The sequence below is a fragment of the Sodiomyces alkalinus genome (genome assembly GCF_003711515.1).
Source record: "Sodiomyces alkalinus F11 unplaced genomic scaffold SODALscaffold_1, whole genome shotgun sequence".
NCBI classification, from domain to species: domain Eukaryota; kingdom Fungi; phylum Ascomycota; class Sordariomycetes; order Glomerellales; family Plectosphaerellaceae; genus Sodiomyces; species Sodiomyces alkalinus.
The window spans coordinates 1,288,225-1,312,341 of NW_021167079.1; the positions used below are offsets into that span (position 1 = coordinate 1,288,225).

The following is a 24,117-nucleotide window of genomic DNA, read 5'->3' on the forward strand; positions in this document are numbered from 1 at the left end:
CAGGGGTGCGTCAGGGACCAGGCGGAGGACAAAAAAAGGCGAAAAAGTTCCAAGGAGTGACAGGGATGTCGAAGACTGAAGAGAAAATCCAACGAGGGGAGGGAGAGGGGAGGATGGGGAATAGGATTCGATGTTCAATTGGCGCCTTCCCCTTTGTCGGGGGGCGGGGGGTTTTCCTTTTTTTTTTTTTTAATTACTTTTCGTTTCGCGTTTCGCTGGGGAAGAAGAACGATAATGGAGGGAGGGAAACAAACAGATAAAAAAAAAAACGGCGAGGGATGGGATGGAGAAGGCGTCTTTTTTCCTGTTCCTTTCCTCTTTTTCCCTGAGATGATGATCATTCATTCGTGCCCGGGGCGAAGGGGGCAACAAGTACTCTGTACGTTGGGCATAGTTATCAATACAATACAGGGTGCTCCGTATGGATACCTCGGTTCTAAGTTTTAACCCTCCTCTCACCCTCATCCTTTCAAGTTCGAAACACACAAAGCACCGTACCGTATGGGCAGCAAGGAACTCAGTGGTGAGATGAGACGAATATTTGGCCAAATTCGCGGAGTACCTTACCTACTATGTAATGGTATCCAACTCTCAGGGACTGCCAGCCCTGCTGCCCTCTTGCTCCCCAGCCCCCAGCAATCATCACTTGGTGTGTGAAATGGGATGGGCTACGTCACATTAAAGGGTATTAAAGGGTATTCTACATGTACCCGTACCTACTCCGCACTACGCACGTACGAAGTACAAAGTACTTGGTACAGGTACAGGTACAGGTACAGGTACAGGCACTGAATGATCGGGAGATTTCCCACGAGATGTATCGTTTCCCACTCCCACTGGTCGTTCCTTCGAGGCAGGAAGGACGGACTTGTTGCTGGCTTCTATTTTGGTCCAATCGACCAGTGCATCGTCACCTGGCATCAGAAGATTGGCCAAGGTACTTAAAGGGAATTAATTACCTTACCTTATATACTTGTCCGGGCAGAATTGGGCAGTCTTCCCCCAATTGCCGCATGGGGTATCCTACTCCTTACTCCGTCCTCCGAGTCCGTTACTCGTACGAAGGAAGAGAAGCCAGACTTCTTTTTCCTCTTGCTTGCCCTTCGTCTTCGTCTTCTTCTCCTTCCTCCTCCTTTTCTTCTTCCTTCTTCTTCTTTCTTCAAGACCTCCCTCGTCCCTTTGGCCTTTTTATTTTAGTTTATTCCCGGGACCTTCACCTTATGGCCTTTACTAAGCCAGGTATCTGCTTGTACGGGCCCCCTGAATGAATCCCTTTATTGACTATTAGGCATCGATATTCGGTCCTTCTTCCAACCTGCATCCTTTTCACATCGAGACATGCAGTCGGACCTAATTACCAGCCAACCCTTTTCACTGACCGATAGACACGATTCAATGCATGTTTAGGAGAACACCCTCCTGGTCTAGGCGTGCCGTCTCCGTACTCCTCGTATATCCAAGGTATGAACCGTCCGCGCGTGTGAGGATTGGCGATCATACCATGTCCTCCTTATGACGTGGACGTCAGACGCTGTCTCCACGTCCTACGGAGTGTACGGCATCAGTGGTCCTTGGCCCACGCCCGGAACCACTCCAACGCCTCCGGGTTAGCCACGCTGGCATTGGTTGTGACATCCATTCCCGAAAGGATCTGTTTGACTGCCACCTCGATTCTAAAACAAAAAAGACTCAGTCAACATTTCACTCATATACATTCTTCACATGCTTCGTAGCGTAGGCAGTCTAGGGAGCGAGCGAGGGAGGAAGGGAGGGACGCAGACGTACTTCTTGCCGTTACCCGTCTTAGGAACCCCACCACCGCACTCCTCCACCACACCGGGGACGTGTCGCGGGCTCAGCTCCCTGCGAATGACATCCTTGATCCGCGCCCGCAGCTCATCCCCAAACGTTGTGTCCGGATTCACCACCACGAACAAGCAGACCGTCTCATCCGTGTCTGTGGGCCTGCGGCGACCGACGCAAACCGCATCCGCCACCTCGGCAGCGAAGAAGCGCGCGAGCACATTGTAAATCTCGGCACTGCCAAACCGCACCCCCGCCGGCTTCAGCACGCCGTCCGACCGCCCCAGCATCACGAGCCCGCCCGTCGCCGGGTCCGGGATGCGGACAAAGTCGCCGTGGTGCCACGTCGGCCCCGGAACACCGCACACGTCGGCGAATCGCTCAAAGTATGCCGCGCGGTATTTGACGTCGCCGTTCTCACCCCAGAAGGTCAGGGGCTGGCTCGGGAACGGCCGCACGCAAACGAGGTCGCCCGGCTCGTCGCCAGGGACCGGCTCCCCCGTGACCGAGTCGACCGCCCGGATCGCCATGCCCAGTCCGGCGCACTGGATCTCCCCCGTCCGCACGGGGAGCAGCGGGCAGGGCGCCCCGAAGAGGGAGATGATGTCGGTGCCGCCCGTGATCGAGCCAAGGTTGATGTGCGGCGGGAAGGCCTCGTAGACGAAGTTGAAGGTGCTGGGCGGCAGTGGGCTGGCCGTCGAGTAGATGGCCTCCAGTCGGCTGAGGTCCAGCCCTTCTTCTGCCACCGGCCGGACGTTGTTGGCTTCGAGCGCCGTAAGGTAGGCTGCTGATGTGCCAAAGTGCGTCACCTCGAGCTCGGACAGGAGGCGTGGCAGGGACAATGGACCGTGCGGCTTGAACGGTGAACCGGAGTAGAGGACGACAGTAGCGCCCACGGCCAGAGCAGCAATGGACCAGTGCCACATCATCCAGGAGGTCGTCGTGTAGTAGAGCATGCGGGAGGAGGAAGACAAGGAGCAGTGAAGGAAATGCTCCTTCTTGTGCTGGATCAACGTACCAAGCGCCGTGTGGATAATGGCCTTGGGCAGGCCTGTCGTGCCGCTGGAATAGAGCACGTAGAGGGGGTGGGACGGGGGCAGCTGCTCGAACTTGAGCGGTTCGTCGGGGGAGCTATCACACGGGGGGGTGGGGGGAGGGGAAGAAATGTCGTCAATGTCAGTCCCCGTTGCTCGCCTTACGTAGCTGGGAGGACGCCCGCCCGACGCAGCAACTTACCTCTTTAAGAAGCTCTCATACTCTGATGCCTTGACCCCCTTTTCTCTCAGCTCATCAAGCGCCAATTCACATGGCACATTGTCGATGACGACCACCAGCTCCAGCCCCTTCTCCTTCAGAGACCCCACAATCTCGGTGGTTTTGGCGGTGCTGCTCCACAACTTGCCGTTGTAGACGGTCCCATTGTCGGCGAACAGCACTTTGGGCCCGATTTGAGCCAAGCGGTCGAGCACGGCACTCACGCCGGTGTCAGGGCTAATGCCGGTCCATACGGCGCCAAGGGCAGCGGCGGCAAGCGAAGCCACGAGGGCCTGTGCGTGGTTGGAGACGTACCCGGCCACAACGTCACCCCGGGTTACACCGACGGAGCGGAGCCCGCTGCTGCATCGGCGCACGGCCTCTCGAAGCTGGGACCACGTGGTCGAGACCGGGTTCCCCAGCTCCGTGGTGGTGATGACCGCCACCGCGTCCGGGGCCACGTCGGCGTTGGCGGGGAAGAGCAGGTTCTCGGCGAAATTGAGCAGCGACCCGGCGAAGAAGTCCGGACGGGGATACATGGGCGCGTTGGGCGGGAGGACCTGTGCGCCGGAAAAGGTTTTGGTTTTTGTCAGTCAATTTGGGTAGACAGACAAAACCATCAAGAGTGAGTGCGAGCGTCGAGAGCGTCTCATGCCACCGCTTATGGCATATTCACCCCCGCTCTCTTTTCTCTTCCCTTTGGTCAACCCACCTGGTCAAAGGTCCGCGAGGACTTTATTCCGACAAAATGCCAGACTTCCTCCCAAAACTCCGACACATTGTCGATTGACCAACGGTAGAGGGAAGGGTAGCCGTCTAGCTGGAGGTTATACTTGGCGTTGACATGGAGCGTGAACTTGTGCAAGGCTGTCGAGGAGGGGTTCGGATGTCGCCAAAGCTCGCGCACAAGGGTGGCGGGCTGCGTCTGCCCATCACTGGCTACCGCAGCCATGACGATGAGGTCGATTGAACTTGGTGGATCCGGAGACGGAGGACGGGGGAATTCAATGTGAAATACGGAGTAGGCACGGAGACTGAATGAATGGCCCTTTGCCGGAACCTGAAACTCGAAGGGAAAAGAGCCAATTGCAATCAAAAGTAACACTGTTTTACTCGAGATCAGTTCAAGTAGGAGAACTGGCCAGAGTTAAGCGCCTCGGATCAAGTGAAGTGCTTGATCATCTTTGTGGAATGGCGGCCATGTCGAAATTTCTTTGGGCCGTCGCATTCCGAGACGCCGGCGTTGCCCGACAGGCCGCCCGCCCGCCCATCCGCCACTTCTATTCCAGCACTAGGAGAGTCGACCCTGATTTTCCGCCTACGTGTGAAGAGCATCGATTTCTCTTGTTGTCAAGTACGAAGGAATTACACGAAGTAGGGAATGCAGAGAGTTAAGAGTTGAGAGTTCAGGAGGCATGACGGGATGGTGTGCTGAGCAGCGCAATCAGCACAGGCAACGCCAAAGCATGCACAAAAGTACGGACACTCCAACTCAGTATTAGTACCTAGTACCTAAAGGAGGCGGCGGCACTCTGAGTACGCGACTCGCTGTGTACGGGTTGGCACAAAGTACACTTATTAGTAATAACTTCCTGTGCCTGGCTGCATCTGGAACCTCGGAAATTAACAAGAAGCCTAAATCCCGTAAGCCCGGAGTTCAAATCAAATTTTCCTCGGAGCCATCGCATGATCTTATTCTCCATTACGGAGTACACAAGATTAAGGCGGACTTTGATGGATGTGCTGACCGGGATTCTCGGGAGATGAATACCTTGCATCAAAGTACACTTATGCAGCTGAGGGACCCGGTGTGACTGGGGGCCATTTTCCCTTTCTTTTTCTTCCATCAATTCTCATTTTTATCACGTCCCATGGAGGGTGGAATGACCTACGTTTTTATTAGAAACTTTGACGATGCACGGCGAACAGGTCAGCTGGTTACTTCTTCGATGCAGCGCAACCAACATCTGGAGTAGAAGTCCAGTCCAGAGAGCAAATAGTTCAGCCTTGGTGGGTATGACCTGACGGACACGTTTGGGTCAAAGCGCGTGGGTTCTACAAATAAGGTACTTTGCAAGAAGTACGAAGTACATTGTAGGTTGTGTGGTATACAGGTACCTACACTTAGGTCAGGAAGGAACCGCCCCTTTTTGGGGCGGGGCGGGGCGGGGAGGGTCTTACCTCCTTCGCCTCCAGATGGAAGGTGAGACGAGCAAGGACTATGGTCCAAAAGCCGAAATTGCGATCCTGATGCGGAAAGCTGAGTGGCTAGATGGGCGCCGGAAGGCTCGGGCAGACAGCCTTGCACCTTAATGAGCGCCTGATGCTTGGCAGCGATTTGGCAACCGCTCGCAAACTCCCCTGGACGGGCCCTTGGCACCTCCGAAGTACCTACCTTGAGCAAAAGTGTACCTATGAGCTGCGCCAGCCGCGCTAGCGGCAGGTATGACAAGGTACAAAGTTTTCGTACAATGGTACTCCGTACCTACCTCCCTCCTTCGTACAACAGGAGGGACCCTTAATCATCAATCCACCACACACCCTCGAGCTGCATCAGTGTTCAATCGCGATCCCAGGTTCAGGTTCCAGTCTCCATAAGGTAGCTCGGACCACTGTCCTCTCCAACCGAGCACTACTTCGAACTATTCCCCTTACCCACCCAATATCTGTTAGACCCTCATCCCCTTACCAATCCTCGTTTTGCCTCGTCTCTTTTCCCTCCCATTTTCTTTTTTTCTTTTCTTTCTTCTCCTTGTTACTTCTTCTCTCCCTTCCTAGCACCCCCTCCTTACCGCTCCCGCTCCTCCTTTCCGACCTCTGTCTCGGCTGCTCACTCGCCAGCGTCCTTTTTTCCTCTCGGTTCGTCTCGAGGCCTCCCGTTCTCCCATCCGCCTTGCCCGCGATTTGGACCTCGAACGGTGACGCACGGCTACAGAGGTCATCCGGACGGAGCGGTCATTCTTACACGCCCTCCTTTCCTCCTCCAAGAAGCTGTCTCGATTATTGGAAGGTGGCAGCTCAACGCGTCCAAACTTTTGTTCGAGTACCTAATTCTTTTTTATGCCGATTTTCTTGTCTGCGCTGCATTAATTCCTCTGGGATACCAACGCCCCCTGATTCATCCCCGGTTCGACAACACCGCGAATTCTACTGGACCTCGGATAATCCATCAGCAGCAGCCCGCCCGTTCGTCTCGGTTTGTGGTCTGCATTGCCACCTCATTGCAATCTCAGCCAAAGGCGTATCAGTCTCCTTCCTCTACTGCGGTCACTGGCTGTCTGGTCGCGCGTCTGAAACCTACCGTCTCAAAAGCCCAAACCTAATTCGAAGATTAATAACCTGTATCACCACCAAGGACGTTCGTACGGAGTACTTCGAAAGAGATTGCTCCACGCGCCAGCTACCGTTTTCAACTTTGGGGGAAGCCGCAGCTTACGCTATATTCTTCTTTTACTTTTCCAGGATCCACAACCGTCAGCGCCCTAATATTTACTACCTGCGACTACCGACCTTACGGGAACCGGTAACGGACCAGTTGACGTCGAGTTGATTGCCCGTCTTCGTGTCTTAGCTGAGTGAGTGAACACCCCGAGCTCCCCTCTTCTTCTTCGATCCTTGGACTGGCGGGGGAAGCATATTCATCACAATGGCATTGTGAGAGATCATCGAGGTCAATCCACAATCCACCGTGCAGCCTCCCTGTCTTGTGGTCTCTGGCCGCTCTATCCGCCCTTTAGACGCCATCCCAATTCCCGCCCGAAATATGATCGGGCAGGATGCAGTGGAGTGAAAGGGGTTGGACAAGCCAGTTGCGATCTGGGGAGAAGGTCCGGCACAGGAACAGAAAGAGACATGGAGACGTGTACTGGTACTGGTACTGGTACTGGTACAGCCACAAGGGGCCTGGACACCTTACCTAGTGGTTCACCTGTCTCGAGCCTTCCCAGACCCAAGTGGGAACTGCCACGAGCTGGTGCTCAAACAGCATCATATCCACGCTTGACGTCTTCCATCTTTTCCCCTTCCGATATTCCAAACATGGGAACGGGAAAGCAGATGGAGCGACTTTTCACCAAAGTCAATTGCGAAATCATTCCCCTGTAATTTTTTCTCTCCCTGGAAACGAATGTCACGCTAACAATTGCTGTTTTCCCACTCTTCAGCAGACTACACTGCGATACTCGGTAGTTCTCTAACACAACGAACGACCACACGTTTACCACACGTTTTCATCGCCAATTCGAAGACATCTACCATTACCACGACTAAGTTGGTGCTAACGTGCTCCAAAAATCGGTCCAACACTAGCCAGAGCTCGCCTAATCGTGTACCTCTATTCTGGGCTTGCTTTTGCGCACAAGCGTTTGCAATGCCACGAAAAATCACGCTCCCTTTCACGTCCTCTTCCTCCTCCGCCATGAACAATCCTGAAAAGGAGCGGAGGCCATCGCGATCTGGCAACCGTATCACCAACTTCTTCTCGTCCCCCAAAAACAGAGAGCAATCGCTTGCCATGCATCAACAACAACAATCAGCTCTCGGTTCCTCGACTCTCAACCTTCCGACCATCTCCCTGTCCACCGCCTCGGGGATCGATCACGACGGCAGCGACTCTACCCAGACCCTCTTCTCGCCGCTGACCGCTGTCGAGGCCGAGGAGACGCGCAAACGTCATGCCCAGTTCGGCCCGCTCAATGATCCAAGCCACCTCTACGTGAGCATGCATCATGGCGAGCCCCTGGAAGCCCCGGTCGTCGACGAACCCCCCTATTACATCCTCATTACCACCTACATCAGCTATTTGCTGCTCATCCTGCTCGGTCACATCCGCGACTTCTTTGGCAAGCGCTTTGGCGACAAGAAGAAGTATCAGAGCCTGAAGCCCTATAACGGCTTTGCCCCGCTCAACGATGATTTCGACAGCTTCTACACCCGCCGCCTGAAGATGCGCCTCGACGACTGCTTCGCCAGGCCCACCACGGGCGTCCCCGGTCGCTACATCTCCATCATGGACCGCAAGTCGGACGACTTCAACCAGACCTACCAGTACACCGGAACCACTACCGAGACCCTCAACATGAGTTCCTACAACTACCTCGGTTTTGCCCAGTCCGAAGGTCCTTGCGCCGATGCCGTCGAAGAGTGCGTTACGCGATACGGCCTGAGCTTCACCAGCCCCCGCTCTGATTCTGGCACTTCGGATCTGGTCATAGAGGTCGAGCGGGAGATCGCCAACTTTGTGGGCAAGCCCGATGCCATGGTCTTCTCGCAGGGTTTTGTCACCAACGCCAGCTCTTTCCCCGCTCTCGTCTCCAAAGGCTGCCTGATTCTCTCCGACGAGCTCAACCACGCCTCCATTCGCATCGGCGCCCGCCAGTCCGGTGCCGTCATTTCGGCCTACAGACACAATGATATGAACCACCTGGAGAAGAAGCTGCGGGAGGCCATCTCCCAGGGCCAGCCTCGCACCCATCGTCCCTGGAAGAAGATCCTCGTCGTTGTCGAGGGTCTCTACTCCATGGAAGGCACCATGTGCGACCTGCCTGGTCTCATCGCCCTCAAGGACAAGTACAAGTTTTACCTCTTCGTGGACGAGGCCCACAGCATCGGTGCCCTCGGCCCCCGCGGCCGCGGCGTCTGCGACTACTTTGGCGTGGACCCTGCGCGTATCGACATTCTCATGGGAACCTTGACCAAGTCTTTCGGTGCCAACGGCGGTTACGTCGCGGCTGAGAAGCACATCATCGACAAGCTCCGCATGACCAACACCGCGAACCACTACGGAGAAACGCCCGCGCCTTCCGTGCTGATGCAGATTCTGAGCTCGCTCAAGCTCATCACGGGCGAACTCTGCCCAGGCCAGGGTGACGAGCGGCTCCAGCGGATCGCCTTCAACTCGCGGTACCTCCGTCTGGGGCTGAAGCGCCTCGGCTTCATCGTTTACGGCCACGACGACTCGCCCATTGTCCCCATCGTGCTCTACAACCCGGGCAAGATGCCGGCCTTCAGTCACGAGATGCTCAAGCGCAAGATCGCCGTCGTCGTCGTCGGCTACCCCGCCACGCCCTTGATCTCGTCGCGTGCCCGGTTTTGCGTCTCCGCCGCTCACAACAAGGATGACATGGATCGCCTCCTGGCCGCCTGCGACGAGGTGGGCGACAAGATGCAGCTCAAGTTCGCGTCGGGCATCGCGGGCGGCGCCGACCCGCTCCCCGAGGGCGTCACGCCCGAAATGGAGAAGGAGTGGCGCAAGGCCAACGGCCTCGAGGGCGTCGTCAAACCACCCCGGTGGTCGATTGAGGACGTCGTCGCGCACGGCGTCCAGGACGCCAAGGTCCGGCTGCGATAGAGCATCGGTCGGAATACTATGGCGAAGAAGTGGATACATTCCCTTGTGCAGCGCATTTTGCTTACAATGACCCCACAAAGAAGTTGATGAGATGAGCGAACAGCACATGTGTATGATTGGCATGTGTCATGTGTACCTGTGGTATGCATACGACGAGTCTGCCGTTTTATTTTCTTCTTCCCGCTGTCCCTTTTACTTCGCAGCGGGGCTCATCTACGGGGCTCATCTCCGTCCCCTGCACCGCACCTCCGAACCCTAAACAACAACAGCGGATGTTCGCAATCAAAAACCGAGGTCATGGAAAATGCCGGCGGGAATAGAGGGAGGTAATAGGCATGGCGGGAAGAGAACAGGAAGGGGGAAACGGAGTTACACAGAGTCGTTCATGCATATACAACGCCCCAATGTTTTCGATTCGTTCGACCATTTTCTTCCCCTTCGGTGGAAGCAAGGTCGCCCTGTTTGTTCTGCATATACAACACCAAGAAAGAGAGTCAGCATATGGCATGGGACGGCATGGAACTTTTCATGAGGGAGTGTCCCACATCCCTCGCTAGCTATCGCTTGGAAGCGCTTGCTGGAGGGGGAATGAAGACGAACGAAGTGTGGGAACGGTCGGGAAGAGGACAATGGGGCCTCTGGGGCGCGGCCAGCTTAGCATGCCTGCTTTGGTCAAAGTCTAGTCTTCCGTGACCCTGTATCTAATCTGAGAGGGCTGGAGGGGGTATTTATACATAGTAGAAAATAACAGTATTTATTACCAGCATATGTGTGACCGTGTTATCCCAAGCGAGTCTGCTCGATATCTGTGTGTTGTATTCTACGTGTAAGTTATTCCGTATTTTCCATATAAGTAACCCAGAGAGATACATAATGCCCTCGATTCATCGTACACATTTTCAGCCTCGTTCGCTCGTTCGCTCGGCCTTTTGTTGCTGTAAAAGATTGTCACCGTATTTTGGAGTTTTATAGCTTCGTAAAAACAGTCGGCACACTCCCACTCATGTCAATCAAGGTGCTCTTATTCCGTACCCAGGCCTCCAAACCTCTGCGACCATTCTCGACCCCGACGCCGCTCAACTTCCAACCACCCACCGCCATCTCAGCGGGCGACTCGCCCCAGGTGTTGACCCAGGTGATGCCGGCCTGCAGCTGGGCGATGACGCGGTGGCACTGGTCGAGATCCCGGCCGACGACGCCGGCGGCGAGGCCGAGGTCGGTGGCGTTGGCGCGACGGACGGCCTCGTCGACGGCGTCGTAGTACAGGACGGACATGACGGGGCCGAAGACCTCCTCGCGGGCCACGGCCATGTCGTCGGTGCAGTCGGTGAAGATGGTGGGGCGCACCCAGTAGCCGTCGCGGACGGAGTCGGGGAGGCCGTCGACCGGTTCGGGCCCGCCGCAGAGGAGGCGGGCGCGGTCGAGTTCGGTGCCGGTGCGGATGTAGCGGAGGACCTTGTCGCGGTGGAGGGCGCTGCTGAGGGGGCCGAAGTTGGTGGCGGGGTCGAAGAGGTCGCCGGGCCGCACGTGGCGGATGCGGTCGAGGAGGGCGCGCTCGAAGTCGCGCTGCAGGGGGCGGGGCACGAAGACGCGGGTGCCGTTGGTGCAGACCTGGCCCGAGGAGAAGAAGTTGGCGAGGAGGGCGACGTCGGCGGCGGAGTCGAGGGGTGCGTCGGGGAGGATGATGAGGGGGCTCTTGCCGCCCAGCTCCATGGTGACGTATTTCATCCCGCCGGCGGCGGAGGCGGCGACCTTTTTTCCGGTGGCGACTTGGCCGGTGAAGCTGACCTTGGCGATGGCTGGGTGGGAGGTGAGGCGGGCTCCGACGTCGCCGGCGCCGTAGACGACGTTGAAGACGCCGTCGGGGAGGCCGGCCTCGCGGTAGATGGAGGCGAGGTGCTCGGCGTGGAGAGGGGTGAACTCGCTGGGCTTGTAGACGAGGGTGTTGCCGGCGGCGAGGGCGGGGGCGGACTTCCAGAGGGCGATCTGGATGGGGTAGTTCCAGGCGCCGATGGCGGCGCAGACGCCGAGGGGTTCCTTGGTGGTGTAGGCGTGGACGGTGTCGCGGAGGCGGAGGGTCTCGCCGTTCAGGCCGCCGGCGGCGACGAGGCCGGCGAAGTACTCGAGGACGTCGGTGCCGGTGACGATGTCGACGGTGGAGGTCTCGGAGAAGGGCTTGCCCGTGTCGATGGTTTCGAGGCGGGCGAGGTCGTCGTTCCGGGCCCGTAGGAGGGCGACGGCACGGAGGAGGATGCGGGCGCGGTCGATGGGCGGGGTTGCGGACCAGGAGGGGAAGGCGGACTGGGCGGAGCGGATGGCGGAGTCGATGGCGGACGGGCTCGATGTGTGGATGGTGCAGACGGGCTTTCCGGTCGAGGGGTCGGTGGTTTGGAATGTCTCCTTCGAGTCGGCCGAGGGCTGCGGTTTGCCCGCATAGAAGGTGTGACGGTCTGGTTCTTGGGGAGCCATGATGAGGATATGTCCTGTGGCCTGTGTAGGAGGGTCTTAGGGGAAGACGAGATGCTCTTCTGTTGTGGTTGCGACGAAGAACAGAAAAAAGAATATCACAATCTCAGTTTCAGTCTCGCAGGAGAATTATACAGCGGGGTGTTAGAAGACGACGCGCTGTGGTGCAAGGTCCCTGGGGTTAGAGGGGCACTTGGCGTCGTGTCCACTCAAGGTACCTTTAGTGGGCTGTGATGTCAATTCAATTCGGTTTGCGGTTTGTTGGAGAAGGCACAGAATAGGGTATGTACACTACACTGTGACTGCCGTAGTGTATGCGTAGAAGTACCTCGAGTAAAACCCGGATTTAGTATTGCTTGGCGGTATAGCGACGAACCAACAGAGTTCTTAACCATGCCGAGTACAACGAGTTACGTACAACGTAAAGGTACTCGTCCTTGCCCTTTGACCACCGGCACTGTATCGATTATTCACAGATTCTACCGAAGGGGATATTACCTGCAAAAATGCATACCTACAACCTACAACGTACAGACTACAGTCGGATCTCCTCTAAATCCCAACTAACCTGTAAATGGATCGTTGCCGAGGAGCAATGCAGCTGCTCAGCAATGCCCGTCGAGTTCCAAGAAAAATAGCGACCCTTGAAAGTCGTCAATACATATGTATGCCGTACTTAGTACATGCCACCCATGTCTTTCGGTCAGAAACTCGTACGACCACGATAGTGGTGGCTTCCGGCGATTTTTTATGTCGCCCGACAAGTTGTTTCCGAGGAAATTTTCTTCGACGTCGTGCTTAGCGTCGGTAGCAGCCTTAAGGCGCGCTAAGGGTCTGTCACTGACCGTATCCACCAACTGACGTCACCGACTGCAGGAACCGCAGCTGAGAAGCGGGGGAGGGACGCACTCGTCAGCTCGCTGCGGAGTATTACGGGTCAACTAAGGTAGGGAAATCCGAACTGCTTCCTTCTCTCTTTCGTTCGACGTGAAATCAAAACAATCATCAAGCACTACCATCTTTAGTCTGTAAGGGTTTTGTCTATCTCCAAGGCGTACTCAACCTCAGAAGCTACGAATAGCTACGGAATCCATGCCGGCTACCTTGAATTACGAATGCCTAAGGTACGGATGCTTCGTACGGAGTACAGTATCTCTCCTCTCACTCTCCATTCTTCACAAGGGTTCTCCTGTCTGTCTTCTGTGTTCTTGACCGCCTGCCCATCGCTTTGGTTTTGGGACGGTGTGGATCTCGCCCACTTTAGATCCGTTTCAAAGGGAAAAAGAAAAGGAAAAATAGAAGGAAAAAGAAAAGAAAGAAAAAAAAAAGCCTCGTTGTTCTCGTCCAGGTTTCTTGGCCGAGACGCGAGTCAGGCCGAACGTTCACCTGTTCTTTCTTGGAGCATCCGCAGTTGCTGTATGTACGTTGTATGGACTAATGACAAATCCATACCTAGGTATACACTACAACGTATGTAGTACTCCCGGCCGAACCCCCTCTGAACGCCGCTCCCGGTCAGACGGGCTCACCGCCGGATCCTCCGTCGTTTCCAACACGTCAATTCCTTCCAATTGTGTCCCCGACATCGTTCGCTATTACTACACTACCAAGGCCATACCATGCGCCTCCAACATGCGCCGCTTGGTAGCCTCGTATCCTCTCGTCTATTGGTGCTATCGCTTATGTGGGCCACGTACCCTTACCTCGTGCCTTGTTCCGGGGCATCCTGATCATGTCATGCCCAGCCTCATCGCCTCGGTGCTACAGAGTACATACCTACATCTGTGGCTTCGGGGCGTTTGACTAAGGTCATAGAGGGGCTATGGAGTGTACGAATAGGACACCCTCTGTTGTACTAATCGTTTTAGTATCCTACGTGTCCGAGGGACAAGCAACGAGGTGTTTACGGCCAATTCCCGGGCGGTTTTTTCTTGGGCGGGCTCTCTCTTTTTTACGTATGGTTTTCTTTTTCTTTTTCCCCCCCATTCGTATAGAAAAGGAAAGTTTATTCCCACCTTTCGTATTTCCAATTCGCACATTATCCCAGTGATCTTCAGTGGCTTTCAGTAAACCGCCCCTCCCACCCTCCCACCCATCCATCTCTCCCATCCATCCCTCCCATCTTACTTATATATCCCCTGCTTTATCACACGGCGTTGCCTGCATCTACTATACTTGAGACCCATCGGACTCCGGCGGCTCCACAACTCAAATCGAACCTCGCTTCCTCCTTACCATTCGAGGGAGACGAAAAGGGAAGACCTCGAGACGCTGGCGGACTTGCTGGGATCTCTCACTCGCCTACGCTGCTGTCCAACGCCACATCTGCCTGCCCTTGAGAGGAGATATATATTGTCACCATTCAACATGACCACCAATCATCTCCCCGAAAGCGACGTCGCCAAGTACGACTACATCGTCGTCGGCGGTGGTACTGCGGGCTGCGTCGTCGCATCGAGGCTTGCCGAGTACCTTCCTCGGAAGAACATCCTCCTCATCGAGGCTGGCCCCAGCGACCTGACCGATGAGCGTGTCCTCGATCTACGTAGGTGGCTAAGTCTGTTGGGCGGAGAGCTTGACTACGACTACGGCACCACTGAACAGCCCAATGGTAAGTTGTGTGTTGAACGAGAGACGGGGGGAGAAAAGAAAGAGAAAAGAAAGGGGGAAAAGGAAAAGAAAGAGGAAGAAGAAAAAAACCGCCCAAGGAGGACAGGCCAAAGACGGGCTAAACATTTACAAATTCACTGAGAATCCTCTCACCAATCGGGCCCCTTTCTTTGACCCTCCCCCCCTTTTGTTTCTTTCTTTTCTTCTTCTTCTTTTTTTTTCTCCAAGTTCGCCAGTGGAAAACATCAGTTCTTATACCATGTCCCTCTCCCATTATAGGCAATTCTCATATCCGACACTCGCGGGCCAAGGTTCTTGGAGGCTGTTCCTCCCATAACACCCTCATCTCCTTCCGCCCCCTCCAATATGACCTCGACATCTGGCAGTCCCTCGGCGCCAAAGGCTGGACTTTCCCACTCTTCATGCGCCTTCTCGACCGCCTCCGTACCACCGTGCAGCCCGTCCATGCCCGCCACCGCAACCAGCTCTGCAAGGACTGGGTCCAGTCCTGCAGTGACGCCCTGAATATCCCTATCATCTCCGACTTCAACCGCCACATCAAGGAGACTGGCTCCCTGGACGAGGGCGTCGGTTTCCTGTCCATCTCTTACAACCCGGACAATGGTTACCGCTCGTCCGCCTCGGTAGCCTACATCCATCCCATCCTCCGCGGGGACGAGCCACGTCCCAACCTCACCGTCCTCACCAACGCCTGGGTCTCCCGTGTCAACGTCGCAGGCGATTCCGTCGCCGGTGTCAACCTGACCCTGCAGGACGGCACGCGCCGCACCCTCGCCGCCAAGGCTGAGACCATCCTCTGCGCCGGCGCCATCGACACCTCGCGTCTGCTGCTGCACTCGGGTATCGGCCCGGCCGCCCAGCTCTCCGGGCTCGGAATCCCCGTCGTCCGCGACATTCCCGGTGTCGGCGAGAACCTCCAGGACCACCCGGAGAGCATCATCATGTGGGAGCTCAACAAGCCCGTCCCGCCCAACCAGACGACCATGGACTCCGACGCGAGCATCTTCCTCCGCCGCGAACCTCCCAACGCTGGCGCCATACCGAGCGCTGCCAACCCGTACGGCCTCTCCGACGGCGGCGTCACCGACCTCATGATGCACTGCTACCAGATCCCCTTCACGCTCAACACCCTGCGTCTCGGCTACCCCGACGTGAAGGACGGCCATGCCTTCTGCATGACCCCGAACATCCCCCGTCCCCGGTCCCGCGGTCGGCTCTACCTCACCTCGGCCGACCCCAACGTCAAGCCGGCGCTCGACTTCCGCTACTTCACCGACCCGGGAGGCTACGACGCCGCCACCCTTGTCTACGGCATGCGCGCCGCCCGCGAGGTCGCGCAGCAATCCCCCTTCAAGGACTGGATCAAGCGCGAGGTCGCGCCGGGCCCGGAGGTGCAGTCCGACGAGGATCTCAGCAATTACGCCCGCCGCGCGGCCCACACCGTCTACCATCCCGTCGGCACCACCCGGATGGGCGACGTCGCGAGGGACGGCATGGCCGTCGTCGATGAGCGGCTGCGGCTACGGGGGCTGCGCGGTGTGCGCATCGCTGATGCCGGCGTCTTCCCTACCATTCCTACCATCAATCCCATGCTCACGGTGCTGGGCGTTGGCGAGCGGTGTGCTGAGATGATTCTCGAAGAGACGGAGGCTCTCGAGGCGCAGAAGGCACAGCCCAAGCTGTAATTTTTATTTCTTTATATAAATTTTTTATTGGGGGGGGGGGGGTTAAAAAAAAAAAAAAAAAAGAAGGCGAAGGCTGTGGAATATTGGTGCTCTGATAGCCCATGACGAACCCATTTACAGCGAATGCTGTGGCACAACTGTGTCTCATCACCTCTTGGATAAGGTACCTGGTAAGGTAGTTAACACATAATTACACGGTACCTCGGTTGGTCCCAAATCCATGTATATATATATTTAGATTCCCTACCTAAGCCGAGCACCGGCTCGTTTCTCATCATTTCCAACTCTACACTAAACACTTGAATACCCATTAAGCGTCTAGGCTTGACGAATTGGGAAGTGTCTCTGTAATGTGACTGAGTGAAAGCAATTTTTTTTTTGAAACGATTCGGGAGTCGACGTCGAGGTCAAGTCTCTGCTCTGCGGGATACGAAGTCCTGGGAGGGCTCAAGAGAAGGGGTCAGTCAGCGGCCTGAAACTCGGACGACAAACGGCGGGATGGGTCGAATCTCAAATCTTCAAACGACGGGTGAGTTGGAAAATGGTATTGACTCCGGCGATCTCCAGATAGAAGGAATGAAAAGGGGAGAAATGATGCCTAACGGCTGGATCGCTCGTACAGTATGAGAGTGCAAAATACGGAGGAATATTTTGGTATTCGGCTTCATTTCGAAGAGATGAATACTACATTGCGTGCATTTGTATCCGTATAAGCATGCGGGACGGATGAGAGGGGACATGGAAAATCAAGAATTACGAAGCCATACTGTAATTAATTACAGAGTACGGGAAACGGAGAAACACCTGCGGACGTGACGTGGTTGGCTTGGGAGGTCCAAATGTCTCTAGACCGAGTCCGGGGAGAGCTCCGGAAACTGCCAGATTAGTTTGCCTGTCGAGTCGTATTTGTAACGGAGCCATCCCCAATTTTCATCTTCTTTTTCCCTTCAGCGAGTGACGATAAGAGACGGAAATTGGGGGTTGACTCACCGGGAATATATCACATATATCTATGCTTGCAAATAGTCGCGGGAAAGGAAGCAATCGTAATTTTGTTCTCGTCCTCGAACACCCCCCCTTTTCTTCCCCCTTTTCTTTGTCTTCCTTACTTTTACCTCCGTATTGGGATTGGAATATCGGATAATCCATCCGAGGACCCTCCCAAGTCCGCCCTGGGTCCCGCTGATTTGGCATCTTGTCACTTTCAAAATTGTCCCATGGCCAATACTCATCAATAAAAATCGATAAATGTCGGCGCCAAGAGGATAGGCCGGCTTCTGTTTGCCAGGTCCGCCGAGGACTCTTGTTCCGCGGGCGGTGGAGCAAGGGCGTTCATGTTCATGGGCTAGATGTATTAGCGAGTAATGAGATTAAAGCGAGTAGAATGAATAAAGATGGTAAAAAGTCCGGATACTAGCTGCAAAGCGAAAAGGGGTAGCCCATATATATGGCAATTGGGGAATGCGTGATGATTGCGGGTTGTGAAAAAGAGGCAGGCTATGATCGATACTCGGTTGCGCACCTCATCTCTCAACTCCTGTAGTCGTATGTATCAGTCACTTTGTTTCGTACCTTGGATGTTGAAGGTCCATTGCCAGTAGGAAATACAACCTCTGTGGGTCTTGGCTAGCAAATCCGCATCGTAACTTGCTTCAATAAACCGATAATGCGCGATGTACCCCCCCACTTCGGGCCCACCTGCCATGTTCCCCACGTTGTCCTAACCTTACGGATAGAATGGCCCACCAAACGCCTACGAATTCGCAGCAGGTATTACCGTACCGCCACCGTTGGCCTAGCCCAGGCACAGGCACAGGCACAGGCACAAGCACAAGCACAAGCACAAGCACAGGCACAGGTTCATCTTGGGCACGGGGCTCAGGCTTCATCAATGTTTCCCTCAGGCGTGGGCCTCTCCACCCAGGACCGCTTCCCTCCACCACCACCACCACCACCACCACCACCTTCTCCTCCAAAAGAACTCCCCAAAAATCCATCCGTTCTCGACTCTGCTCCTCATTTCCAACCGCCCCATGACACACTTTCGCATCCCCAAGCCAACGATGGTGAGACGCAATTGAATCAGTCACCTCGCTCAACGCAAAAAGCACGCAGACGACAAGCCCGATCCGACTTCGTCAACCAGATGATCTTCCTTCTCTCCCGACTCTTGCCGCCAACTGTCCGTCACAGTGACCGCCTCTTCTCGACATTAACCGCCTTCCCATTCTAATTTGTCTGGTCTCTCTTGCGGCACTTCTGCACTTCTGACGAAACCCTCCTCGATTCTCGACTTGTCGCTTGACCACTTCTCCTCTCGTCGACTCTCATAAACTTGATGGCCTAAAGAGTTCCCAGTTCCCAGTTCCCAGTTCCATCCTCCATCGCCAAAACAACCTACCTGCCGCCCAGGCGTTTTGCATGATCCGCCCGCTTCACCCTCACAAAGTCGTTATTCTCCTGCCCCCGAGTTTCTCCTCGCATTTTCCCCTCCCACCAGCAGCCATGAACTTCGACTCGGGCACCGCCTACGCCGAGTCGGATGCCGACGACGAGTACGAACGCAGCGTCGCCGCGAGCTCTCCCGTCATGGCTACCGACAGCGAGGCCTCTCCTATCGAATCGGAGCTCCCCTCCTCCAACGAACATACCCCTACCACATACGGCCACCGCAATAGCGCCGACCGACTACCCGAAACCATCATCTCAGAATGGACCGCCGAGGAGTGTGCCGATTTCATCAATACCATAGGTTTGCAGCAATATGCCGACCGCTTTATAGGTGGGTTATTCGTCTTCCTAGGCCGACTGGCCTGGCCTCGATTTTCTGTTGTTTTTCTTTGTCTTTTTTTTCTTCTTTTTTTTTTTTCTTTCTCTTCTTCTTCTCGGTGTATTCTTATAACTGCCTTGGGCCGCCGCTGAGAATAGTTCAAGCTAACCTGGGCCCCTTACCACCCCTCTGCAGAAAACGAGATTGTAGGAGAGGCTCTCGTGGCGCTCCTGCATGACGATCTCAAGTCCATGGGCATCACCAGTGTCGGCCACCGCTTGACCATCCTAAAAAGTGTCCACGACGTGAAGAAGGCTCAGGATGTGCCCGTAGAAAGCGATCACTACGTCCCCCTTAGTACGTGAACCCCGCCGTGCGCCCGGTAGAAAGTCAATCCCGCTTCCGTTCTTGTCACCCGCTTGTTCACCCGCTTGCTAACCCGCTCGAAACCAGCCGCCGACGCTGAGGCGCAGTACGCCACCGCCACTCTCAAGGATATTAAGCATCTCGTCGAGCAATTACGACTTCGAGACGAACGGGCAAACCTAATCGAGCAGGATCTCCGCCGACTCAGCGAGGATTTCCGAAGACTTCGCGAGGATATGTTGCCTGCTCTGCGCCTGGCCAAGGACACATCCCAGCCGCTGCCCAATGTCAGCAACTCTTCGAATCCCAGCTACGGCTACGAAGCGACCCTGTCACCGCCCGTGCCGATACCTCCCCCGACGCAATCCGCAGGAATTATGCGATCTCATTCGACCAAGAAAATCATGCTCGGCTCGATGCCCAAGAACCCGACGCCGTCGCCGTCGCATCTACAGACCGCCCACGAGAGGCCAACGGCCGAGCAGACCTTGGATCCTTCCGGTGCGGCCGAGAGGGCCGTGCTCTCCTCCTCGCATCTAGCTGCCATGAACGGCCCCGGCCAGAGTGCTTCGTCTCCCGTGTACCATCACTCCCCCGGCATCCCGTCACCCACCTCGCCACCCATCATGAGCAGTGGCGGTACCACCCTCGGTTCGCGGTCCTACCGGGCGGAGGTCCCTACACCGTCGAACCGGACGACCTTTAATGAGAGCGATTACGGCCACAAGAGCCGCGACCAACCCGCATCCGTACCAAGACGCGGGCCCACGCCTGCGCCCGACACGCCCAGTAGCAACGCATCCGTCGAGATCTTCAAGTCGTTTCGCGTCAGCATGGACGATCCCTGCTACAAGGTGCTGCCCGCCGCTCTGAAGAAGTATCAGATCAATGCACCCTGGGAACAGTACGCCCTCTACATTGTATACGGCGATCAAGAACGCTGCCTGGCGCTCGACGAGAAACCGTTAATCCTATTCAAGCAGCTCGACAAGGAAGGGAAGAAGCCCATGTTCATGCTGCGCAAGACCAACAGCGCACAGGTGGACCTGTCCGGTGACCAACCGGGGAGTGCCGGCCTCGGAACGGCGTCGGCACGCGGCGCAGCCACAGGTTACGACCCGCCTGGCGGTATCATTTAGGGCATGATCCTGCAGGTTGATCACGAAACCACGCACCGAGCTGCCACCGGCGAGCGGACCCACTCGACGACGACCCACCCGTCTTGCTCTGACGACGACGCTCAGCTTGTCTTGTCCACCACTTCTTTGTTCGCACTGGATCAATGGGGCCGGAGGAAAATGAATCCCCGGAATCCCTGGGAGCCTGTCGACGTTTGGGATAGGGCCGCCGGCCAACTGCACAGCGACTGCGTACAACATCAGATGGTATCGCTGCTGGAGGCGAAACGGACACGGGCGGAGCTGGCACGGTAGCTCGGAGCTGCCCCTTCCATGCTCATGTCTTTCATGTCTTTCACATAGAAGAATACCGGGGTTGTTAAGGAGGTGGGGGGGAGGGGGCAGAGTACCGTTTACATTTCTGGCGGCGGCCCTTGGCTACTCTCTGCATGGTGCCTTGAGACTCCCAGGCACAAAATTGTGTGCGTATAAGGCATTAATAAATATGGGCACGGGACTAAGGGTTGGCCTCTTCCCTGGATTTCCCCTTTTCGGGGAGAAGAAGGTCCCTGGGACTCATACGGCGCCCAAAGAAAGGAGGAAGACGAGGTGTGAAGTCGGGCTAAACACTTGAGAAGGCGAGGGTGCTCACACACGCAGGCACGCTCCAGACACGGTGGGAAACAGGCCAGGCCGCTGAGAAAGTAGGAGAGGGAACCAGCTCGGATGTTAATATATACCAACAGCGGCGTCGAATGTTGGCTGCACAGTACGTGCCGTGTTGTGACGGATCAATAGGCCATGTTGGGCTTCGCATAGGACAGCACAACACGACAAACATTCCCAACGCCATCTTCTCCTCGTAGGGTAGTAATCCTATGCAACACTTTCGATCGGTTTATTTTCCCCATCGGACAACGGGAACCCTTTTCGCGTCTGTGTAACTGCTGGTTTTGCCTTGGAAAGGCAAGTAATTGTACGATTGAGACTCTGTTGAGTTCACACACCAGAGAACTTCGTTGTTAGACTGAGTGTATTCCCCCCATCTGGAAACCTTGAGGTAATCCAAAATTTATCCGCGATGTGTCTCGTTTCGCACGAACTCGAAGAGTTAGCAGGTAAGTAAGGTCTCGGTCTCTCGAAATAGCGACAGTCGTCGCAACTTTCTCATCTTGAGAAGAACGAGACATGCCCCTTCCCCCGGACTCCCCCGCATAGTGGATAGTGGAGGTCGGTGGTTTGCCACGACGCTTAAGTCTTATATAGTCAATTAAGGTCTCCCTTGCTATCAACAAGCGAAAAGCCTCGTTGGCTCAGTGGTAAAGCGCCTCACTAGTAATGAGGAGATCACTGGTTCGATTCCAGTACGAGGCAACGCAGCAGTTGAATTTTTTTGTTAGGTGGCTTGTACCACCTAACTCTTTTATTGTCTTTTTTTTTATTTTTCTCTCTTCTCCCTCTTTTTCCTTCTTTCTGTCTTTGTCTTCACTTTCATTAATTATGCGTTTTGTTTTAAGAAGTTGACTGCCTTAGTCGAGCGAGAGTTTCAAGGCTCAAGCACCAGCTTTACTCTAAATAAACACTTGCACACATAGAGCCACCAGGTCCTTATACCCAAACCTGGTTTCTTTGCTGTATTCGTTGTGGTGGACATGCGTTTTCACAATGGTTGGGACATGGTGGACTAGAGCAGGCGTAGAAGAACTCCTAAACTCTCAACATGCTCAGTGCGAAGCAGCTGGTGGTTTGGTCGAGTTGGCAACACACAATGAAACACAGTCCCTGAAATATTTCATCATAACAATCATTATCAGCTTTCGTAACAGACATGCCTACTGGAAATGTCATAGTTCAGATACATATGAAACGGTCCGACAATATCCAATCCAGTTCGCTCGGGCTCGTAGGCTTAAACCGTCTGCATGAAAATTCCCTCCAACGAGAAAGAAAGAAGAAAAGAAGAAGAAAAAAAAAAAAGAGAGAGAGAGGGAGAGAGGGAGGTATAAAAATCATGCCTTCTCCTTCATTACAGACTCTTCTTCCGCAAGAGTCCCGGGCCATCTGTTCCTCTACCCCTCTCCCTGTCCCGTTCTCGGTCCCGGTCCCGCGAAAAGAGGCCCGAGAGCGGATTAGTATGCTTCTTCCCGGGACGGGACCCCCCGTTCCCGGCCGCGCCAGACGAAGGCGCCCCAGCAGGCCTCCCCCACCAGGACGTCCCGCCGGACATATGCATGGGCCCGGTGCTGAGAGGCCGTTGCGGCAGAAGTGGTGTCTGCAGCGTGGTGGGCGACATACCGGGGCTGAACCCTCCGGGGTTGGGGCTCGGCCGGGGCGGCAGCGGCGGGCTAGCAGCGGGATTCGCCTGAGCCGGTCCGCCGCCGCCGCCGCCACCGCCGCCACCACCGTACGCCTGGCCCTGCACGCCGTACTGCCTGCGCAGGCGCTCCGTCTCCCTCTCGACCTCGGCCTGCCCGCGCCGCCGCTCCTCTTCTTCCCGGTTGAGCATGTCGCGGATGCGGCGCGCCTCTTCCTCGTCGCGCCGCTCTTGCTTGCGCGCCAGCCTCTCTTCTTCCTCCACCATGGCCTGGAGCCGTCTCGTCTCCATGTCGATCTCCTCCTGCCTGCGGGGATTGCTGGGACCGGGGCGCTGGGCCTGTGGCGGCGGCGCCGCCGCCGCAGCGGGAGCGGCGGAAGGAGTAGTGGGCAAGGCGCCAGACATGACCGTTGTCGATGCTGCTGCTGCTGCTGTTGCTGCTGTTGTTGCTGCTACAGCTTTCCCCGGCGGTGCTGCCGCGGCGGCGGGGGAGCCGGTTGCGCCGCGCCCGTCCTTGATCCGACCGGACGAAACGGCTCCGCGACCAGCGGCGTTGAAGGGGTCCGTCTTGGGGTTCAGGTAGAGGTCGCAGATGACTTCGGCGCTCAGGAGGAGGACGAGTTCCAGACCTTTCCGATCCTCGACCTCGACCCGGCGCAGGTTGGGCTCGTAGATGGCGACGGTGCTCCCGTGGCGGCCGACCTTGAACATGGCGACGGTGATGTCGGGCTCCTTGCTCTTCTTGCCGTCGACGCTCTTGCCCACCATGTAGCAGGTCATCTCCTTGCTGATGCGGGACTCCTTCTTCCACCGGAAGACGATCTTGGGGATGACGTCGCTGACGGGGGGTTGGCCGGCGGTGCGGTCGATCATGCTCGCGCTCGGGGCGCGGAAGGACTCCTCGGGCAGCTCGAACTCCCAGCTGTCGGATTTGCCCCACGAGCCGGGCTTGGTGCGGATCACGACCTGCGAGTCCGGGTTGTAGAGGGCAAGGGTGACGGCGTCGGGGGTAATGGGCGTCGCTGGGAGAGGAGCGCCATTTCCATTGTGGTTTTGGGCTCGGATCTCGGCGGTCGAGAGGGTCGGCTGCGTCCAGGAAGGTTCGACGAGGGTTTCGGCGTAGATGATGGATTGGGAGGAGACGTCGGTCAGGGCAACGGCGTACTTGTCCTTGGAGGCGGGGAGAGCGGGGTCGGGCCGCATGAGGAGGTAATACGGGGAGAGTTCGGAGCCATTATGGGTGAAGAAAAGAATGGTGTGGAGTGGCGAGTCGGAAGAGGGTTTGAAGTGGAACGATGGAAGGTTCTCGTCGAGCATGATGATATGATGGTGGTTTAGCGGGCTAAATAATGATGATCTCT

The 24,117-nt window shown here is 56.0% G+C and overlaps 8 protein-coding genes and 1 non-coding gene across 9 annotated transcripts; 6 read left to right on the top strand and 3 right to left on the bottom strand.

Annotated features, from left to right (window-relative positions):
- The first annotated feature begins 633 nt into the window (after positions 1-633).
- Positions 634-1,681, top strand: SODALDRAFT_7373 (hypothetical protein). Its single transcript, XM_028615633.1, has one exon. The coding sequence runs from the start codon at positions 705-707 to the stop codon at positions 1,266-1,268; it is 564 nt and encodes a 187-aa protein (XP_028469902.1). The 5' UTR covers positions 634-704; the 3' UTR covers positions 1,269-1,681.
- Positions 1,562-4,009, bottom strand: SODALDRAFT_269503 (acetoacetyl-coenzyme A synthetase; the record flags this gene model as incomplete). Its single annotated transcript, XM_028607663.1, has 4 exons — positions 1,562-1,673; positions 1,786-2,934; positions 3,040-3,617; positions 3,770-4,009. 4 exons carry the CDS (start codon positions 4,007-4,009, stop codon positions 1,562-1,564), a joined length of 2,079 nt encoding a protein of 692 aa, XP_028469903.1.
- Positions 4,010-4,248: 239 nt separating this feature from the next.
- On the top strand, positions 4,249-6,380 carry SODALDRAFT_354216 (hypothetical protein; the record flags this gene model as incomplete). Its single annotated transcript, XM_028613701.1, has 9 exons — positions 4,249-4,379; positions 4,494-4,533; positions 4,689-4,867; positions 4,987-5,071; positions 5,254-5,321; positions 5,392-5,463; positions 5,606-5,639; positions 5,731-5,764; positions 5,836-6,380. The coding sequence occupies 9 exons, from the start codon at positions 4,249-4,251 to the stop codon at positions 6,378-6,380; spliced, it is 1,188 nt and encodes a 395-aa protein (XP_028469904.1).
- A 1,094-nt stretch (positions 6,381-7,474) lies between these two features.
- On the top strand, positions 7,475-9,406 carry SODALDRAFT_266439 (aminotransferase class I and II; the record flags this gene model as incomplete). The annotated part of the gene is made up of 1 exon (XM_028607486.1): positions 7,475-9,406. One exon carries the CDS (start codon positions 7,475-7,477, stop codon positions 9,404-9,406), a length of 1,932 nt encoding a protein of 643 aa, XP_028469905.1.
- A 658-nt stretch (positions 9,407-10,064) lies between these two features.
- SODALDRAFT_326262 (aldehyde dehydrogenase) lies at positions 10,065-12,092 on the bottom strand. Its single transcript, XM_028610126.1, has one exon. The coding sequence runs from the start codon at positions 11,873-11,875 to the stop codon at positions 10,373-10,375; it is 1,503 nt and encodes a 500-aa protein (XP_028469906.1). The 5' UTR covers positions 11,876-12,092; the 3' UTR covers positions 10,065-10,372.
- A 1,815-nt stretch (positions 12,093-13,907) lies between these two features.
- SODALDRAFT_347174 (GMC oxidoreductase) lies at positions 13,908-16,203 on the top strand. The gene is made up of 2 exons (XM_028613290.1): positions 13,908-14,483; positions 14,762-16,203. The coding sequence occupies exons 1-2, from the start codon at positions 14,240-14,242 to the stop codon at positions 16,186-16,188; spliced, it is 1,671 nt and encodes a 556-aa protein (XP_028469907.1). The 5' UTR covers positions 13,908-14,239; the 3' UTR covers positions 16,189-16,203.
- A 2,490-nt stretch (positions 16,204-18,693) lies between these two features.
- Positions 18,694-20,463, top strand: SODALDRAFT_318853 (MAPKKK cascade protein kinase regulator STE50; the record flags this gene model as incomplete). The annotated part of the gene is made up of 3 exons (XM_028609411.1): positions 18,694-18,970; positions 19,154-19,315; positions 19,412-20,463. 3 exons carry the CDS (start codon positions 18,694-18,696, stop codon positions 20,461-20,463), a joined length of 1,491 nt encoding a protein of 496 aa, XP_028469908.1.
- Positions 20,464-21,744: 1,281 nt separating this feature from the next.
- On the top strand, positions 21,745-21,816 carry SODALDRAFT_t2. The gene has a single exon. It is a non-coding gene; the product is annotated as a tRNA-Thr (tRNA).
- Positions 21,817-22,468: 652 nt separating this feature from the next.
- On the bottom strand, positions 22,469-24,073 carry SODALDRAFT_266709 (hypothetical protein; the record flags this gene model as incomplete). Its single annotated transcript, XM_028607503.1, has 2 exons — positions 22,469-23,089; positions 23,165-24,073. 2 exons carry the CDS (start codon positions 24,071-24,073, stop codon positions 22,469-22,471), a joined length of 1,530 nt encoding a protein of 509 aa, XP_028469909.1.
- Between the last annotated feature and the right edge of the window lie 44 nt (positions 24,074-24,117).

Coding starts and splice junctions, on each gene's coding strand:
- SODALDRAFT_7373 (XM_028615633.1), top strand. CDS start 705: ATGTACCCGTACCTACTCCGCACTACGCACGTACGAAGTACAAAGTAC.
- SODALDRAFT_347174 (XM_028613290.1), top strand. CDS start 14,240: ATGACCACCAATCATCTCCCCGAAAGCGACGTCGCCAAGTACGACTAC. Junction 14,484..14,761: donor CACCACTGAACAGCCCAATG/GTAAGTTGTGTG, acceptor CTCCCATTATAG/GCAATTCTCATATCCGACAC.
- SODALDRAFT_326262 (XM_028610126.1), bottom strand. CDS start 11,875: ATGGCTCCCCAAGAACCAGACCGTCACACCTTCTATGCGGGCAAACCG.